This window comes from Lotus japonicus, chromosome 2, assembly GCF_012489685.1.
Source record: "Lotus japonicus ecotype B-129 chromosome 2, LjGifu_v1.2".
Lineage (NCBI taxonomy): Eukaryota > Viridiplantae > Streptophyta > Magnoliopsida > Fabales > Fabaceae > Lotus > Lotus japonicus.
The window spans coordinates 95476185-95495975 of record NC_080042.1 but is presented as its reverse complement, the minus strand read 5'-3'; the positions used below and the strand labels follow the sequence as shown (position 1 = coordinate 95495975).

Below are 19791 nucleotides of genomic sequence, written 5' to 3'. Positions count from 1 at the left end.
AAATGTCGATAATCGTCATTAACCTTCGACCAAAGGCTTGGTTTTAGTCCCACAACTATTTTGGGTCAACGCCGGAGCTCCGGTGACCCATGTGGCATGACCACGTCAATTTAATTTTTTATTTAAATTAAAAAAATCTAATTAATTTAAAAAAAAGAAATTGTCTCCACGTTTACTCCGATAAGAGACCAATACCAAAACAGAGGTAAAGGTTAGGGATCAAATACTTATTTAAGTATAAGTCTGAAAAATACTACCCACTACATTAGTCCAATACATCACACTATTCAGACAAGAACACTACAGGTGGATTCCAAAGTGCAAACACTAAGTTGAATTCAAAACCGCGTGTTAATTAATTATATCTTGCGGTTTTGTTGTCCAAAGGTGAATAATATTTTTATTTTTTAAGGCTTGGCATGACGTAAGGGCTTATGAATTCTACGAACATGTGCTGATAATAATATAAAAAACAATACACTAATAAATTAATAATATCATAAGGGGAAACGACAAGCCGTTCAGTTTTTTGACCAAGACTAACTAAATAATTGCTCTTGTATTTTAAAATAATAATAAAAAAGGCATCAATTTTGGGAATAATTGAAGGATTCTTCAGTATACTTAGAAAGTATGCTAGTGGGATGGAGCTTAGTTAAATAAGCGCGCAGCTTCCTCGTTGTGTGTTGTGTGTGTATTTGTTGTTAGTGCAAGAAAGTGCAACATCTGATCTGATCTAAGGTTGATGGATCAAGAACTACACATATTGTTCTTTCCCTTTCTGGGTCATGGACACATGATACCCATGAGTGATATGGCCACACTCTTCGCTACAAGAAGAGGGGTGAGGGCAACTATAGTTACCACCCCCCTGAACGCACCTACTATTTCTAGGACAATACAAGAAGGAGGAGAAGATGAAGGAACTCATGCCAATATACAAATCCGAACCATCAAATTCCCGTGTGCAGAGGCTGGCTTGCCCGAAGGATGCGAGAATCCAGATTTAGTCCCCTCCTCGGCCATGATTCCTAACTTCCTCAAGGCAACGACAATGCTACAAGGCCCCTTGGAACACCTCCTCCTCCAAGAACATCCAGATTGCCTTATTGCCAGTGCTTTCTTCCCTTGGGCAACTGATTCTGCTGCTAAATTCAATATCCCAAGGATCGTCTTTCACGGCACTGGTGTGTTCTCCTTGTGTGCTGCAGAATGCATCCGCCTCTACGAGCCTCACAAGAAGGAGAATATTGTTTCTTCTGATTCAGAGCCCTTTGTGATTCCTCATCTTCCCGGTGCCAAGGAGATAACAATGACAAGGAATGCTTTGCCTGATTACGTTAAAAGCGACGATGAAGAAGCTGAATCCTCAAGGTCAAGAATAGTGAAGGCTATCAAGGAATCAGAGGTCACGAGCTTCGGAGTGGTTGTTAACAGCTTTTATGAACTTGAGCAGATCTACGCAGATTATTACGACGAGGTGCAGGGAAGGAAAGCGTGGTACATAGGCCCGGTTTCTCTATGTCGTGGTGGGGAGGACAAGCACAAGGCCAAGAGAGGTTCAATGAAGGAAGGAGTGTTGTTGAAGTGGCTTGACTCTCAGAAACCCAAGTCAGTGGTGTACGTTTGCTTTGGAAGTATGACGAACTTCAGTGAAACTCAGTTGAAAGAAATAGCGACAGGACTTGAGGCATCCGGACAACAATTCATATGGGTTGTGAGGAGGACCGATCAAGTTCAAGAGTGGTTGCCGGAAGGGTTTGAGAGAAGAATGGAAGGCAGGGGAGTAATTATCAGGGGCTGGGCACCACAAGTGTTGATTCTGGACCATGAAGCTGTTGGGGGATTCGTGACACACTGCGGATGGAATTCCACACTAGAAGCAGTGTCAGCAGGGGTGCCCATGGTGACTTGGCCTGTGTCCGCAGAGCAATTTTACAATGAAAAACTTGTGACTGATATCCTTGAAATTGGAGTCCCAGTTGGTGTGAAGAAATGGGCTAGAGTTGTGGGGGATGATAGCATAACAAGTTCCGCTGTTGAGAGGGCAATCAATCGTATAATGGTACAGGAAGAAGCAGAGTCATTCAGAAACAGAGCACACAAACTTGCACAGGTGGCCAGGACAGCCGTGCAAGACAACGGATCATCTCACTCTCACTTGACTGCTTTGATTCAACAACTTCGCTTTGCCACCATGCCTGCGTTTGCCTTGCCATAAGAATCACACTCCCATTATGTTTATTCCAACCACGCCCAATTTTCTTGTAATAAAAATTGAATGGAATCTTACACATCAATGTGTGGTCGACAACTTATCAGTATCCTAATGATCAGTTAATTACCTTTTCAACTTCATGAAAAGTGTGAAAAGAGTAATGTTACATCCTCCTACAAGTATGGGTGTTATATTTAAACATTTTCAATCTAGTGTTTTGCCGTTTTGGTGTTATAAATTTTTAAGATATTGATGATATAGTTTCGAATATATCTAACATTATTTAATGGAATCATTGGTGAGATTTCTAATACCTTCCATGCAGATTTTTTTTTACTGAACTACCTTTTGTTTATATCAAATAAATAGATAAGTGGGTCTTTTTTGCAATGGCTCATAGCTTATTATAGACTCCATTAGATCTGCTCCATTGAACTTATTGTTTAATAAATGAATGAGCATTTTTAAAGAATACTTCATTTTTTGATAAATCCAAGTTGAATAATAACCTCAAAACTGAGTGTCCAGCTTTTGCAAATCACCTAAACTGTTTTTTTTTTTGGGGGTGGGGGGAGGGTAGGTCACTTGGTGAGCTAAGGGAAGGAAGAGATTTGCAGGGTGAAGGGTCAGGGTTCGAATCCTGACGAAGGAACTAGGGTAGGGTAGCTCACTTGGTGAGCTAAGGGAATGAAGGGATTTGCAGGGTGAACGGCCAGAATTCGAATCCTGGCGAAGGAACTAATTTACTAACAACTAACAACTAACATTGACCTATAAAAAAAAAATCTAAACTGTTTTTTCAGTCATCCGAAATCTAAAAACATTGACACATGCTCACTATTCAGGTCAAAAGCCAAACCTAAGGCATCTTCTGTGTTAAATGACCCGTTACAAGGCTTGCAACTGTATTCTCCACCTGACTTTGGAGTCTGCTGCTTCACTGGCTGCTTGTTGGGTGGTGCTGCCTTACCAGCCTGCTTAGGGTAAGGAGTTGCAACATGGGCAACATTCTTGCTATCAGTCTAATACTTCACAACACATTTTATATAATAATACATATATTGAATTTGTGTTAAAAAATTAATCGGCCCTTCCAAAATTTTAGTTCAAGCTCCGCCACTACTCATAGCTACCTCTGAGTTAGATGTAATTACGAATCTTGTGAACCCTGTTGAAATAGCAATCTTGATACAATGAATAGTTCTCCAAAGTTCAACATGCAAAACTCTGAGCAATTGCCCGAGTTAACATAAAAACCCACTAGGTCTGCCTTTGTGATCTCTGATGCATGCCTCAACAGTTTGTCATATTCTTTAAGGGAAGTAGGGATCCATCAGTGTAGATTCTAACCCATGGGGAATCCATTTTAACATGGTTGCTAAGCTACCGACAGAGTAGGTATCAGGAAACGCCTTGGCGTCCAGCTTTTATAAGTCATTGAGTAGTTTAGAAATTCTGCTAATAATAACAGTAACAGAACTACCAAAATTTTCAAATATTAGCTCGTCTCTAGACTTCCAAATCACATCCAAAGTGATTCCAAAGATAAAACACCAAGGGGTGTTAAGATGAAAAAATATACAATCAGATAGATTAGAATTCAGCCATTGCTCTCTCCCCAACTTTTTATAAAAAAAAACTGCTCAACAAGCATGGTGGGAGCAGGCAGTGCCATATATCAGTAGCAAAATGGCACTCTCTTAGGACATGGAAGGGGAGATTCTCTAACATCAGGACATAGAGGACAAGCTGCATGACTGCATCTTCGACATATGCCTAGAGACTTTAAGCTCATTGGTAAGGAGAAAACCATTTGCTACTTTCCATAAACACATTTTAACTCTTTGAGGTCCTTTCCACCTTCAAACATTCTGGTAAAGTCTATTGCAATTATCGGGATTGAACAAAGGTAGGAAATAATAAAGCAGATAATATGGAAACCAATCCATCAGAGGTCAGTTTCCAAAGAATCACTAGTATCTAAACTACTTGGAGGATTTACAAGAACATGGTCAATTATATTCTTCGGTAGCCAGGAAGTCAATCGAGCAAGATTGAGCTCATTAAAAGTTGGATCATTTATCATGCTGAGAAGTTGAATGGTTGGTTGGTAAAGAATGATAAGATAACAATGTTTAATGTTTGTAGATGTGGCTTAAGAATAAGAAATAATCCATAATTCACACTTGTAAGTTTATAATGGGTAAAAGATAGTCATGACTAAACATAGGTAATATAAAAATAAAAGAAACATAGAAAAATTGAAATGATCTACAAAGCTTTCCTTGCTGGAGGGTGTAGAGGATCCATTTCAGTATGGCGGTGGAGGGTACATTCCTGCAAAAGATCTGATTAGAAAGGAGAAAAGCAGGAGAGGTAAAAGAGGTTAGGAGAGAGTAAGTAGAAAAAATGAATTACCAGGAGCAGGTGGTGGATATGAAGGTTGAGGAGGGTATGACGATGGAGGATAGGAAGATGGTGGAGGGTAAGGGGATGGTGGGTAGGGAGATGGATGTTGTGAAGAAGGATAGGGGGATGAAGCAGGGTAAGGTTGTGGTGGGTAATGTGATTGAAGATTATAAGGAGGTGCAGAGTGTGATGGTGCAGGTGCAGGGTAGGAAGGCGCAGAATATAGAGGGACGGAGGGAGTATGTGTGTGTCCATATGGAGCATGGCTTGAGTTATGCAACTGCAATATATGAAGAGCGAAACAGTAATTAAGCATGGATTAATTTCATTGATGAATATTCAATTCAAGACAATTAAGAATGTAGGTACTGTACATGTAGAATTAGAATTAGAATTAGAATTAGAATTAGAATTACATACCTGGTGATTTGGCATTGCATAATGCAAAATGAGTTTGACTTCGCCAGCGTGTCTGCCAGTTTTGGATTGAAGGGGCCAAGTAGAGTCATCATAACCTTGAGAAAGAACCTTGTGCAATTGAATCCTGAGACCAGCAAGGAGGAGAATAATAAAAAATAAATAATAAAATCAAGAAAAGAGTAAAGTGATTGTGGTTGGTGCGGTGGGGTTACTGACTTGCCGGTACCGATGAAATCATCGAAGGAGAGTGTATTGCTGTTCCAAACGATGACATTAATGTCGCGAAGACCTTCGATTAGGGGAAAGGTGAACTTCTCTTGAAACACGGGATTTCTTCCGCCGTCTGCAAAGGAAGAGGTCAACGATCAACAAAACAGGTAAAGTCAATACAAGAACAAAATGAAGCAACACGCACCTGTGCAGGTTCTGGTTCGGAACTTGGTGTTTCCATATTCAACACAGACGTAGGGATCTTGGCGTGAAATCCATTCTGTGTCCTTCAATTTGGAGCAGGAAACAACTGCACAGACAGAGAATTGCGATTCAATTCAAAATCAAATCAAACAGTGAGTTTTTATTTGGTTGCTTACCAGTAACCTCAAGAGGTTGACCCTGGATCGACATGCTCAGCACACCAGATCTTTCAATTCAACAAACACAAACCCAAACCCAAACCCAAACCCTAGCTTTCTTTCTCAGAATCCAAACGTCTTTTCTCCTTACGCGCACAACACGAGAATGAATCCATCATAGTATATATTACAATTTCCTTACGCGTGTAGTATTTATTTTACTCGTTTTTACATTACCAAAAGTCAACACCATATTTATTTTTAATTAATTATGTACGCGCTCTAGTTATTCTTTTTTAAAGGAATAAATCATAGTGTAAAGAATTTTACACATCTCAAATTAATTCTCTCCATTTTTAATTGTAAATATTTTTAAATTTAAATTTAATTATGCCATGACAAATACATAAATTCTAATTAAATAATTGTGTAAAAATAATTTACACGGTAACCGTTAGTGCATAATAATGAATTAAAATGTTTTTAAAATCTAATTGGTTGAATGTATAAAAAATAGGGAAAAATTTAACCTACACAAGTAAAAACTTGTGTATGGTTGCACATAGGCTTTTTGACCCACAATTATGGGTTTTTTGATTTTTTTAAAAAATCAAATAAAAAACATAATATATCTTAATCATTTTTAATTAATCCTTAATCTTATCATCTTCCACTCAACCACCCCAGCACCATCACCACTCTCTTCTTCTCACCACCGCACCACCACCACCACTCAACCACCCCACCACCACCTCCACACCCATCTTAACCCAGAACCACCCCCACCAGCAAACCACAACCCATCCCCACTGCCAACATCCCACTGGTGAAGAGGGCCACTTGAGATCTGGGTTTCTCCAAAGGCAATGGTGTTGTTGACCTCGATTTGAAAAGATCCAGATCTACTTCGATTTTTTTAGCAAACAGATGATCTACACTCTGTAAAGAAACCTCATTTCCATTTCTTGTGCTATTTGTTCTATTTTGTCCTTATTTCTTTGCTTTCATTTCACACACAAAAGACAAGTAACGGAGCTTGCAATGCGTGCAGAGTGTCACTATTAAATAAACATAAACCCCCACTCTGCATTTCGCAACAATTCCAATTCCTTTTCCCCTGTTATTCCCTTTCCCGAGATCTCTGTGCCACCACTGTCGCTAGCATCATCATCCCTTCTTCAATGTCTCCCTCAACCTTCTTCTAACTCGCTAGCTAGCTCCACAGATGAGTCAACTCGGTCTCATATTGCAGATGAGTCAATTTCTGGGTATGTTTTGGGTTTCACAGTTTTGTGTTCCTGGGTTGGGGTTGGATATCAATTTATGGGTGAAGGTGGGGTGGGTTGCGATTGGGTTTCTTGGGAGAGGGTGGGGGTGGGTTGCTATGGTGGTTGGAGGAGGTGAGTGGTTGCCGGAGACAGGAGGAGAAGGTGGACGGTGGCTGGGTGGGAGGGGTGGAGAAGGAGGACCTGAGGAATTGGGGGAAGATGATGATGAACAACCAATTTTAATTTAACATTAATTTCCCTTGGCCGTTGGGTGGTGGGCTGCTACTCCGGGGAGGCTGGAGATAGTGCGTTCAGAGCAGAAGCCGTGGCGATGCGAGATGTTCTCCAGTTAGCCTGGGAGAAGGGGTTTAGGCGAGTGATCTGTGATGTTGATTGTGCAGAGCTGGCCTCCATAATAACAGATGAAGCAGCTTCTCAAAGACATGCAGAGTTTCTTGTGCTTGGTTCTATTCGTCAGCTTCTAGCACGAGAGTGGAACGTCAGGATCAATTGTGTGCATCGAGAGAGCAATATTGTAGCAGACTACCTTGCCAGGAGAGGTGCAGCAGCAAGATCTTCTGGGGCTTGGGTCATTGAGTCTCCTGACCCGGATGTTGAGTACCTTCTCTTGAAGGACTCGTTGTCCATTCTTTAGTTAGTTTTCTTTGTCTTTGTTAATTTTCCGATGTATCAAAAAAAAATATTTATATTTTTGAAAAATAGGAATTACCTGCAAAACCTGCTACTGCAGGTCAAAAAGCCCTTGTGCAACCTTACACAAGCCATCATTTGTGTAGCACTGTCATTGAGATAGTAAGCGAATGATTCTCCTATATTTACACACTCGATTTCCGTCAGCAAATCCATGGGGAATAATCTTGACAATGACATGACGTCGTAGTTACATTGCATTGGGTATTTTTGTTTGTTTTTGCTTTTTTCCTAATCAAGAATAACCTCACCCCATCCCATTGCTGACATGTGAATAATATTCATTATAGTTGAGAAATTCCCAGAAACGAGAGAGCCCAAGATTCCCATGTTTAGGTTCCCTGATATAGCAAAAGTGCAATTCTTTTAAACTTCTATCAAACTTCTGCTTTATAGAAAGCACCTGCAAATAAATTCAAACAACAGGTCAATATATTGTTTTCTAAATCAGAACAAATTATTTGAGAACATATCAAATATATTCCAGATAGGAATATATGATGTTTCATTTCCTTTTATGTGCTTTATCGTTTATCTTATGTGCTCCCCTTTCAAGAAGGCCTTTTAGCGAAGCTGAGGTTAGTTTGAAGGCATCCGACCCTACAACTAATGAGAACATTGACAAGTTTGCCTAGAACAAAGGGAAGCATGCATCATGCATATTGTCATTCACAACAAAGCCAGTTAAGAATAACTACTTGTAAAATCTATACATAAGAAGAAGCCAAAATGCTCCAAATCTTTAACATATCAAATAGCAACCTATGCATTGAATTTTCATTAAATTTTACATTATAAAGGATAGGTGTGTGTGTATCATACACGTGATGCATAGTTGTTTACCTGAGATATATTGATTGTGGAAAGTCTGCCTAACGAATTTCCCTGTTCACTTCTAGTATCCCAAGCACCTACTGTAAGACAAGAACGGAAATCCAGTGCACATTGCAAAATGCTCTCAATAATGTTGCCTACTGCCTTTGTTTCATCAGACATGAAACATCTGCAATAACAGCGGTAGAATTACGCTATCTTTCACACATTACTGATATTTTCCCTATCTATGCTAATTTTTATGGATATGTACATTTTAAAATATATTTTAACATTTACAGTAGAATCTTACAAGCTGATTTACAACTATATGATTTAGGGTCTTGCACCCCCTCTCCGATCCCACTTAGAATCTCGATTTTCACAATATTGCAATCATAATTGATAATGCAATTCATTACTTTATATGATCATTGTTACCAAAAAATTGTCCTAATGTGACTTTTAAGTAACTGTCCCTATAAATGATAAGTGAAAAATAAACTTACATGCATAATGAATCAGCAAGATATTCCATGTGCACTGACTCAAGATCCATCATATCTTTCACCTGCAAGAATGGCAGGAATATACAAAAAAAATTCATAAGGTGATTGAATTTCAGAGTCATAGTCAATTAGTCATACATGTCATATCTTGCCTATATAAACTAGACAGCAGTGAAATTCACAACTGAATTAAGTAGAACTGTAGAAGAAAAATATGGTCAAACCTTATGCTGAAGAGAATGAAGAAACCTGCACCATGACACATGAGATAATTGTGACTCTACATACTGCTGCAAAGTAGATACGAAATGGCTGATCTGGTGCCTGTCATTGAAAGTAGAGTAAAGGATGTTTAGAAGTAAAAACATGCGTATACTATAGAAGAAGCTTGTCCTCAATATTTAAAATTTATTCAAGGAACTACTAAAGTAGTGCTCATTGAATTCCCCTTCATGGTTAATGGGAAAAAAATTGCAAACTGTTGAATCCCTAAGATTTCCGATATTGATTAATAGTCATCAGAGGCAGTGTTCCCACCCAGACCCCATGATCTAAACCTCCAAAGTCCTTCCTATCCATGAAAATGATTAGTGGATCCCAAAGGAAGGCCTACCATATGAAATTCACACAATGTATCCAGCCATTCAAAAGAAAATAAAAAACCAAACTTTCAGAATATACCTCATCTTTATCAATATATTAAGATGCCCTGCCCCACACTCCTGTAGTTCAGAATCTAGATTCTTACCGGTTGTATGCACCATATCCTGTTCACCAAAATTTAAAGAAAATAAGTATTATTACACAACCAAAAATCCTTAGATTTTCTTGAAAATTCAGAATGTAAATGCAACTCTGAGCAACAGAAGCAAATTGAGGTATCACATTATGTCAGAATGTAACAAAATTACAATTGCAGGCTCTAAAACATTCTAACAAAAATTATCCGAGATAAAATACAGAGACATACAAAGCACTTTGCAGGTAAAAGAGAACAAAAAAGAATAGTTTTATTTTTTCCCTGGGGAAATTACAAAATATTATTCATGATAAAAATATTCCCAGTTCAGAAAAAATGGTTATAATCAATAAATACTTACTTATCAACAACTCTTTGGACACGATTTACTAGTTAAATGGTTATTTATTCTTAGTTTGGAAATCAAAAGCTGATAGAAAAAAAAAGAATAGGTATATATCTGATATCTATTTATCCATGTATGCATGTGTGTAGGTGTACATAATAGAAAGAGAAAACAGATTAACTACAAAAGAAAGACTCAATCAGAATATGGCATAATGATTTGATAAGTAGATGTTTATCACAGTAAAAATAAGATTGGTGAAAATCTTCTTGAGTATTTCATAGACAGAAACTGAAGAAAGAATATTGATGTAATACAAGATAATTAAATGCCTGGTGAATAATAATAAACAGCAGGAAAAAAAGGGAACAATTGCAAGAAACCTCACCTTTAATGAGCACCACACATCAGTCAATGAAAATATGGCAAGCTTCACTTGTATCAAAAAGCTGAATATATCAGCATATATTTTTAATGCAGGAGGTGTCAAGACAATACAGAGTGGCCAATCAACATGGTAACCCAGTCCTAAGAAATCAAATGAACGGACCCCTGCCATTATTTACAAATTCCTTATCAGAGACATAATAATTTCACGTTCTACCAAGAAGGCGGTGAGCTGATTATCAAACATAAAATGAAACTGAGTAGTGTAGTATTAATAACAACAATCAAGACAATAATAAAACCAAAATTGTTAGTAATTCTCACTGTGATTATTGTTATTTATACAAGAAATGAGCATATCAGCATAGTTTTTTTTATAGGCAAATGTTAGTTGTTAATTGTTAGTAAATTAGTTCCTTCGCCAGGATTTGAACTCTGGCCCTTCACCCTGCAATCCCTTCATTTCCCTTAGCTACTAAAAAAGAGGCACTCACATGCCGACAGAAATTTACTTTTATTCAATTATATAAATGGCTTAGCAATTGTTTTAAATTCTTCAAGACTTAGGGAGACTTCATAGTTAATTTGAAATGACGATTTTCTCCTTTCTTTCAATGGTGGTGAAAACAAAATATCGGGCCTTAATGAAAAGTAAAAATTGGATACCAAGTGGGGGTTATCCCCTTTCAAAAGCAGAATGGATGTACCAATAGCAGATGCAGAAAGAGGCAATTTCCCGTGTCCTTTCATGTACACAAACAACTGATCCTTATAAGTGTCTTGCTCACAAGAAGACTTCTGAATTGATAATTCAAGTAGACCTTGAATTTCTGAAAGTCGCTCATTAGCTTCTGTGATAGACCACTTCTGTGATATCAAGTAAACCAAAGAATGAGTAAACATGCAGTATTGTAGACTATAGGAAGAACTCAGCTATGAAACATTATGCAAGTCATTGTGAATCAGAAATAAGGAATACATGATGCCAAAGAGACAAGATAAACAAATCTGCCCAATCTGCTAACTCCATAAAATGATACCGCCGCAGTGCTAAAAGATGTTCTTGCAACTTAAATGCCTCCTCAAGCACATTGATGGTTAGTTTGCTGACATAATTGTATCTGACATCTTTAAGGACAAGCAACAATAGTACAGAATATTGTCCAAAAGTAGTATATTGAGCATCTCAACTCATTTCAATTGTGGAATAAGATAAAAATGAAAAAATATACAAAAGAATTACATAGAACCCTGAAAGCAATCATCTGAGAAATTATTAAAATTCAGTTTAAGTAATGATTTAACTCCTCTAAAGTGAGTAATGACTTTTGAGGGCAAAGTGAAAATTTATGACTGTTGACAATGATTGAGAGATAAAATATACCCAGTGTCAGTTACACACACATATAAAGAACTATGAAGTTGTTAAAATCTGAATCATTAATTTCCTAACAACAGTCATAACTCCGCACTCTAAGGTAGCCATTAAATTAGCATTATCCATCTCAGCATAACACACTTAGATAGCTTTCCTGCAAAACTTGCACCTTGGTCCATACAACAATACTTAAAGCACATCATATGGAGAAGAAATTATAAATGGCATCGATCCATGTAGCTAGCCCCACTTAATGGGATAAGATTGGTTGTTATCGTTGAAGAAATAATGAAGCACAAGTTTCAAGCATTCAATAAAATCAATGAGTAACTGCTGTTGGGTGACAGGGGGAGCCTGAAAGCCAGGAGACTTGCAACCAAAGGGAAAGCAACAAACCACAAGAGTCAACCTAACACTACATCTTCAACCCAAACCTTAAGACATTGGGTACAAGGGTTTGTTCTCTTATGTTATCTTTATCTGGCTCATCACTGACTAATGCAGAACTCCAAACTCACTTGAATGTCCAAAAGAGCAACATTTACATTTATGTTTTTAGCTTGTGGATAATATAAATCATTGCTGAAATGGGTATTCATGAAACTTGATAAATTCATACTATTTTAATCTGCATACCTTGCAAAGAAATAGAAGCAATGGAGGAATGAAATACATAAACTAATCAATCAGATTACTGAAATAAACATGAAGATAAGGGTACTGAAGCATGATTACTTAAATAGAAGCAATGGAGGAAAGAACTACATAAACTAATCAATCAGATTACCGAAATAAACACGAAGATAAGGATACTGAAGCATGATTTCCTGCAGTAAGCACTTCTCAATTATAATGTCAAGTGGTATCTCAAATGTTGACAACAAATTCTGTTTTTGAGTAGCATCACAATGCAAAGGCACAGTTTTCTCAAAACTACCCAGCAATCTTTCCCAGCTGCTCCCACCAGATACAACTGTTAAAATAGACTGCTTATGATCCATCGTATCCAGCGAAGTATCAAAACAATACTTTGGAACATCAACCAGCCCATCCTCTTTATCATGGCCAATTTCTCCGTGTTCATTATTCCTATTAACATAAGTAGGCGCACTACTGTCTTCTGGAAATGAAGATGCATGTCCACATCTAGAGTTGGTGGGTAACTTGTTCATATAAACCTTACAAGGGTCCTCTACAGTAGAAAAGTTGAAGTAAGGCCAAGTTTGCTCGCTATCTGCTTTGCACTTTTCCTCATTCTTACCCATTGGATGGAGCAAAGCATTTCTTGTCAGCATTGGGTTCATACTAAATGGATTAATGCTAGGATGATTACACTGATGGCCAATTTTTAGTGGTTGTAAAGAATACAAACTTGAAGCAAGTGCATTACTATCAGGTTGATCCTCACTCAAGGCTTCCTTATTGAAAGTATCCTGAATGGCAATAACACCATGGCATAGCTTAGAATATCTCAGGGATCCTTGGTGCTTTTCAGTCACCTTTTGTTCAACAATTTCATCCTCATCAAATGATTTTCTCAGCAAGTGACCCATTGCTGAACAACTGTCAATCCAGCTATCTCTATATTGAATGCTGAATTTACATGAAAGGCTTGAATTTCCAGGATTTAGAGGATTAGACATGAGACCTGATATCATTCCCTCGTCGGAGGACTTCGACAAAATATCAATGGCATTCATTTTATCACAGATTCCATGCGAATCACTGCCTAACTTTTCAAGATAACTGGAATTTTGTATTGAACTATTTAAGGTAGTACTTTTCAAGAAGCTTAAAGCAGATAAATGATTTTGATGCCCAACTATTGGACAAGGCCAGCCACTAAGCTGATCAGACTCCAATTTCTCCTCAGAGCTGTTTAAGGATGAACTTTCAGATGAATCATACATATCTTCCAGCAAAGAGAACTCATCTACTGTACTAGAGACATCAGAGCCCAAATTATCAAAGCCCCTGAGAAATTCTATCAAACATCAATGAAGCAATAACAAAGGTAAATAGAGTTATGCGGACAAGAAATGCCAAGCAGAAAATGAAAGGAAACAAGTTACACATCTGCATGCTCGCACAAGTTTCAAGGCGAAGGGGAGGAGACAGGGAGTAAGAGATTACACGTTCGAAATTCCTTCATCATCTGTTGGACGGATAATGGATTTGTTTTCTGACAAAAGCTGGGCTAGTTTGTCTAAAGTCTCTCCACCCTTATCAAAAGAAGGTCCTGAAGCATGCATAGCTGCCTGTAAAAGGAGATTCTTCATGCATAAGGAAAAAAACAAAGAAAAAAGCACTTGCTTAGAATGGGAAGAGTAATCTTCTTTCTGCTCCACATCTTATTTATTGTCCTTCACCGACCCAATTTTATACTTCCTATGTTCCTTTTACCTTTGGCTGTCTTTCCATAAATTAATATAGATAAAAATACAGATATAAGACAAAATCATCGATCGGAATGGGATCACAGTGAGACAACCTAATCCATATAACAACTTTTCATCATAAATCATAAATATTATCTAAAAAAAAAAGATATGTTGATCTGTTATTGAGGACTGAACCCAAAATAAAAATGCTTTTAGCGCATTGTTACCATAAAACCAATGCATGAATCCAAGAATCATTAACAACCAGAAAAACTCCACCAACCCCCCTCCACCCACCCAACACACGCACAAAAACTGCCACAATGGCCTATGCATTGACATCTTTTGGCACCGCAATTTTCAGACAATGCATTTGCAACTAACAAACAATATAAAATATACAAAATAAAAAATGAAACTTCTATTTCAGCTCTAGACTAATAACATCAAGATGGAAAGAATCAAGGTTTCACCGAGGTTAATGAAACACACAGTTATATTACAAAGTAAAAATATAAATGTAATCTACACACGATATCTTCAATGCAGATATACTACGTCTGATGTTACTTGTTAGAGAACTGACCATTTCCATATATCAATAGCAATAAAAAATACCACGTGGTGGCTCAAATATTCGATAAACTTGGTTAAGATATTATGTGAATGTCCCAATTGCTTATATTACTTTAAGGACCAACTCACCTCAATGTTTAAGCTATAGCTATTAAGTGAAGGAACATGATCATTACATCTCCAACACATTCCATCATGCAAGAATCCTATAGTCTTGAAGTGCAAACGACACACATGCCCATTTTCATGTCTGTTGAAATTTAACTTCTACTTAAAAGAATTACAGCAGTAAGAATCGAATTACAGACCAGTTGGTCATAAAAAAAAATTATAACAAGGACCGATTCTCTGTAAACCAAACGCGAAGGTTCAAGATTGCTTTTAATGTCTAACATATTAAAAGCAGAAAATTTAAGGATCATTTATACAAAACAAGCCGGAAATATCTCTGCACTAGGAACTAGCATGATTTTAAAGCATTAATGTGATAATGTGATGCATTTGGTATGAAAATAATCTGAGAATTGTTTCCATTACTTATGATGATCAACTGGTATTTGTTTTCAGGGGATTTCCCTGCAGGTTTTGAAAGAAATTGAATGTCTTTCCTGTATTTTTTCTTCCATTGGTTTTTTGTTGGTGCTTGTAAGAGAACATGTTAAATTTCTGGATTGTAACCCTCTTCCTTTCGTTTCTTTTGAAAATAAATTATTTATTGTCATTACAAAATAACGAAAAGTAAATAGAAGTAAGAAGTATACGTGTACAAGGAACCAAAACTATCGAGTGTGGATTACCTGCTGATATCTAATTTCTAAGCTGCTCAAAAAGCTTTCAATTTTTCCATTCATCCTTTTATAATAACTTTCTCTTGCAAAAACCATAGTCTCTATGATATCTTTTCTGAACGTCAGTGGAGAAGAATATGACAGACTGCTGCTTGAAAAGCCACTCCAGCAGGGAAGAAAGTCATCAGAACTATGTCCTCCAGCAGCAACATGAATACATAGTTCAAGCAATTTCAATAGTACTTGAAGCTGCTGACCAGCTCTAACAAGTGGAACCAATAAGTCTTTGAGAAATTCAGGAACAAGGACTCCATCTCGCACCTGATGTTAGGAAGTCCCCACTATGAGAATCAATATAATAAGGCAATAAAAATTAATGACATGATACATATAAAATTGCCAGCAGTTCAGCTCAGGAAAGAATTACCTTGATACTTGCCAATGGGAGGTCAACAGATTTGCCAGCTTTAAAATGAGACTGATGAGGTAAACACTCCACATTTTGTACAATAAACTCTTTATATGGGTCATGGATTTCTGCTTTGAAAATCCATGACCTAATGAACCCACAATATGGTTCACATGATTGAAGAAAAAGAAACTTGAGCAGAGAGCAGTGAGCAGGATCAGCAACCTAAATTTTAAAAAGCTGTACAGATTAGAAGAAATATTAAAAAGGAACAAAATGCAAAGGCGCAGTATCTGTAATTGAAATAATGCAATTGTTGCATTGCAACAAGTATGTAAATTATCATTTATCACAAGGAGGATAGTCTGAATAACTGAGGCAGAGAAAGACCAAGGAAAACCCTAAGAGAAACCACTAGAAAAGACATTGATCTAAATGGCCTATTAGAAAGCACGTAAGATAATTTGTACATGTAGTCTAAGTTGTTCAGATAAACATTCAAAGAATAAAATGATAAAGCATTCAAGTGAGGTGACCTGTAATTGTGCATGCAAAAATGTCAACAAGTCCCCTCCTCTGCTGAAGTTAGAAAATTCAGAAGTAGCTTTAGTAATGAGATCCTCAAAAGCAGTATCTGAAAAACAAAGGACCCAGTTTTGTAGGTTACATATGCTTGCAAGGGCTTGAATCTGAGTCCTTAGTTCTTTTGTATGCAGGTAAAACTCAAGCAGTGTTATTTCAGAATGCACTACACTCTTCAAACATCCAGACACAGAGAGGCCAACGTGATGTTTTGAAGAGCGGCGTAAAGTTATAGATGCATGAATGGTGTCCAATCCAGAAATGTAGGCTTCCAAGACCTTTCCGACAGCTACAGCAAAGGCTTGATTAACAAGAGTATAGGGAGGGAAATGTTGAGAAATGTTGTGGTTGTGTGGGGGGTTGGTGAAATAATATACAAATTGTCGGAGAAGAAAAACAAGAGAGCCGGTGCAACCAATAGAGATAAGTAAATTTGCCAAAGAATGAGTGGTGGAAGCTCGATTCCAGAGATTTGGAATCTGGAGGAAGGTCCTGTCAGCGGGATCATTAGAAAAGATAGTATATAGGTTTTGAATACTAATAAGGGATGATTTGACACCTTGCATAGCATTCATAACCAACCTCACTAAACTTGATTCCTGAGGAGGCCAAATTTCAAATAAACATGTCGTCAGTTCGGATCGGAATGCATAGCGCTGTACTAAAAAAGTACTAGATGAATTGGAAATGTGTGGACTTACAGAGAGAGTGGAAAGGGTTTGATTCGATTTTGAACAGGTGGAGGTGGGTACTCCAACACCAACACCAACTCCACTTTCACAGGGTATGGATTCCCATGTGGTTGGGGGAAGCCATGGATCCTGCAACTTCAAATTCTCCAACAACGAACCCAATTTCGCATCACAACCCATTCCCCGCTCCATCATCGGATTCGGAGGGTTTCTTTTTCTTTTTCTTTTTCTTTTTCTTTTTCTTTTTGGTGACTATAAACTATAAAGGGCGCCTCTGCCAACTTTTTCACATTTTTAAATCATCACCAATTCCGCTCCCGTCTTCATATATGCCTATGCCTATGCCTATGCCTATGCCTATGCCACCCAATTACGAAAACATTGGGCCTAAAATTTAATAAAATAAATATCAATTTTATTTTAAGTGATTTTAAAACCATGAAAATGCTTTTTCAAAATACAAAAAAAAAATCACTTTTCAGAACACATCAAGTAAGGATAATAACATTATAAATTTGAATTCAATTTCTCTCCCTTCAACTATAATTGCTTTTTTCATAAGCTTAAGAAAATAATTAGTATTCATCGGGAAAAAAATAACAAATAATTAGATTTTTTTAATTCTGGATTTTTTCACAAAAATGCACGTTTATATATAGATATATGTGATTATTTTTTAAAAAATAAGTAATTATTTGACAAAATAAGCAAACCAAAATGGAAAGTTGAACACTCAAAATGGAAAAGTTGCAATAAAGGAACTAGAGCTTTCTACCATTGATTTTTTAATAACTAAGATATATTTTTCATGAATTGATTTTTTTATTTCTCATAATAGAACTTACTATTTTTTGTTGGCTACTTAGAGCAACTCCAGTGCAATGGTTTCTTATTTGGTTTCTTAAGCACTATTCTGCATTATTCCTGTGGGACCATACTGTCACATCATACTTAAGAAACTGAAGCAAATTTTACTCCAATGCATAGTTCCTTATTTTACTATTACAAGGGTCCCACCCGTGTCCCACAATACCTCATTAATTTATAATATTTATTTTCATCTAATTTATAATTATATTTTAATATTAAATTAAAACACTAAATCAATAATTCAATTTTAATATTTAAAACCGGCCAAACCAGTCACTTTTACCCTAAAATCGTCTGAAAATCGGCTCCAGCCGGTCCAAACCGGTCTAGAACCGGTCCCAACGGATGGATGACCTGATGAACCGGTCACCACTTATAAAAGCAAATCCCTCAACCTGGTGATGAAAACCTAGCCTCCATTCACCACTTCCTCTGCTCTCAGTCTCTCACGCTTTCTTCCTTCTTCCTTCTTCTTCTGTTCATGTCTTCTTTCTGAACTTCTTCTTCTTCCTCTCTTCCTCTCCTCCTCTCCTCCCTCTCGTTCTTCCTTCCTCTTCCTTTTGCTTCCTCTATTTCGATTTCTTCCCCTGTTTTTCTTCTTCTTCTGCTCTTCTTCTTCCCCTATTCTTCTTCTTCCTCTCCTCTCCTCCCCGGTTAGCAACCATAAAACCCCCTACCGCCACCATTTCCGCCCCCTACCGCCACCAACCCCTCCAAAAGTCATAATCTTGACCGAACCCTCCCCCAACGTCCCCAAGCACAGATTTTCACCAAATCGGAGTGAACAAGCACCTGGATCAGAGATATTTGATACATGCAAGGCTCTGAGGTATCGATGCACCTGGATCTTCGTTTAATTTTTGTACCTCACTGAATCTCTCTCCTCTACCTTCCAAATCCTCTCCCTTTCAACCGGATCCGGATCGGACAGCATGCTGAAGATGGAATTTTTTTTATGTAAATATCAATATGCAGAGAGTAAAGTTTGAATTTTTAGGGTAAAGTTTGAGTTTTTATTGTAAAGTTTGAATTTTTTCTAATAAAATTGTTATTTTGGTGTTCTGTTCATGTTGTTTTGTTGTTCATCTTCCATTTTCTTCCATTCTGTTAGGCTTCCCTCTGAAATCCGTTGAAGCAAGTGAGAGAAAATATCATTTTTTAATCTAAGAAACCAAAAAGCAGAGTTCCTTGCACAAGGAACTCGCAAGGAACTCTGCACTGTTGCTAAGAACTCAAAATTGCCAACTAGGCATGCTCCAACGCTGCCAGAAAATAAGGACAGTTTCTTAGCAACTCCAGCTGGGTTAAGAAACCAGCGTTGGAGTTGCTCTTATATTCTATATTAAGTGTATCTTTCTATTTTTAGAAATAAATATGAGCACCTTACGGGGCAAAGAGTACGATACTTGTCTATATCCCCAAAGTAATGTCGCATAGAGCTTTACCCATATCCCCATCCTCACCTAGAAAATTCTCCTAAGACCATCTCCAATGGTTTCAACATTCAACACCCTCAACACTCCACTTTTTCTCTTCCCAACACTCCACATCACCTTCTCTCTCCAGTTCAACTGTTCAACACTTCATTCAACTTTTACCCACTCCAATGGTTTTTCATTCAACACCCTACCCCACCACTTTTTTTATTTCATATTTTGATTTAATTTTATATTTTTCTTTTTATGATTTCATAAAATTAAAATTTTCAATAAAAATTAAATTA

At 37.3% G+C, this 19791-nt stretch overlaps 4 protein-coding genes across 5 annotated transcripts; 2 read left to right on the top strand and 2 right to left on the bottom strand.

The window, feature by feature from the left end:
* The first annotated feature begins 614 nt into the window (after positions 1-614).
* LOC130741458 (scopoletin glucosyltransferase-like) lies at positions 615-2456 on the top strand. The gene has a single exon (XM_057594390.1). The coding sequence runs from the start codon at positions 746-748 to the stop codon at positions 2219-2221; it is 1476 nt and encodes a 491-aa protein (XP_057450373.1). The 5' UTR covers positions 615-745; the 3' UTR covers positions 2222-2456.
* Positions 2457-4373: 1917 nt separating this feature from the next.
* LOC130741459 (elicitor-responsive protein 1) lies at positions 4374-5796 on the bottom strand. The gene is made up of 6 exons (XM_057594391.1): positions 5638-5796; positions 5463-5567; positions 5264-5390; positions 5048-5171; positions 4637-4907; positions 4374-4555 (listed from the first exon to the last, which is right to left on the bottom strand). The coding sequence occupies exons 1-6, from the start codon at positions 5669-5671 to the stop codon at positions 4530-4532; spliced, it is 687 nt and encodes a 228-aa protein (XP_057450374.1). The 5' UTR covers positions 5672-5796; the 3' UTR covers positions 4374-4529.
* Positions 5797-7218: 1422 nt separating this feature from the next.
* Positions 7219-7542, top strand: LOC130737351 (uncharacterized). The gene has a single exon (XM_057589095.1). The coding sequence runs from the start codon at positions 7219-7221 to the stop codon at positions 7540-7542; it is 324 nt and encodes a 107-aa protein (XP_057445078.1).
* Positions 7543-7660: 118 nt separating this feature from the next.
* Positions 7661-17495, bottom strand: LOC130741457 (uncharacterized). Of its 2 annotated transcripts, none has more exons than XM_057594387.1 (14): positions 17208-17495; positions 16461-17105; positions 15943-16149; positions 15525-15836; positions 13904-14028; positions 12584-13744; positions 11372-11513; positions 11100-11259; positions 10394-10557; positions 9602-9687; positions 9145-9244; positions 8921-8982; positions 8442-8601; positions 7661-8001 (listed from the first exon to the last, which is right to left on the bottom strand). In XM_057594387.1, exons 1-14 carry the CDS (start codon positions 17391-17393, stop codon positions 7846-7848), a joined length of 3666 nt encoding a protein of 1221 aa, XP_057450370.1. In that variant the 5' UTR covers positions 17394-17495; the 3' UTR covers positions 7661-7845. The 2 variants fall into 2 exon arrangements, with proteins under 2 accessions (XP_057450370.1, XP_057450371.1); XM_057594388.1 differs by having other exon boundaries at positions 16461-16558; positions 17208-17249.
* Positions 17496-19791: the final 2296 nt, after the last annotated feature.

Bases quoted from the DNA above. Each gene is read 5' to 3' on its own strand.
- LOC130741458 (XM_057594390.1), top strand. From the start codon at position 746: ATGGATCAAGAACTACACATATTGTTCTTTCCCTTTCTGGGTCATGGA.
- LOC130741459 (XM_057594391.1), bottom strand. From the start codon at position 5,671: ATGTCGATCCAGGGTCAACCTCTTGAGGTTACTG. The intron at 5,568-5,637 runs GTAAGCAACCAA...CTGTCTGTGCAG, and splicing joins TCAACCTCTTGAGGTTACTG to TTGTTTCCTGCTCCAAATTG. The intron at 5,172-5,263 runs GTCAGTAACCCC...TGCTGGTCTCAG, and splicing joins GATTTCATCGGTACCGGCAA to GATTCAATTGCACAAGGTTC.
- LOC130737351 (XM_057589095.1), top strand. From the start codon at position 7,219: ATGCGAGATGTTCTCCAGTTAGCCTGGGAGAAGGGGTTTAGGCGAGTG.
- LOC130741457 (XM_057594387.1), bottom strand. From the start codon at position 17,393: ATGATGGAGCGGGGAATGGGTTGTGATGCGAAATTGGGTTCGTTGTTG. The intron at 8,602-8,920 runs GTAAGTTTATTT...CTGTTATTGCAG, and splicing joins CTTGCTGATTCATTATGCAT to ATGTTTCATGTCTGATGAAA. The intron at 8,002-8,441 runs GTAAACAACTAT...ATTTATTTGCAG, and splicing joins CCACAATCAATATATCTCAG to GTGCTTTCTATAAAGCAGAA.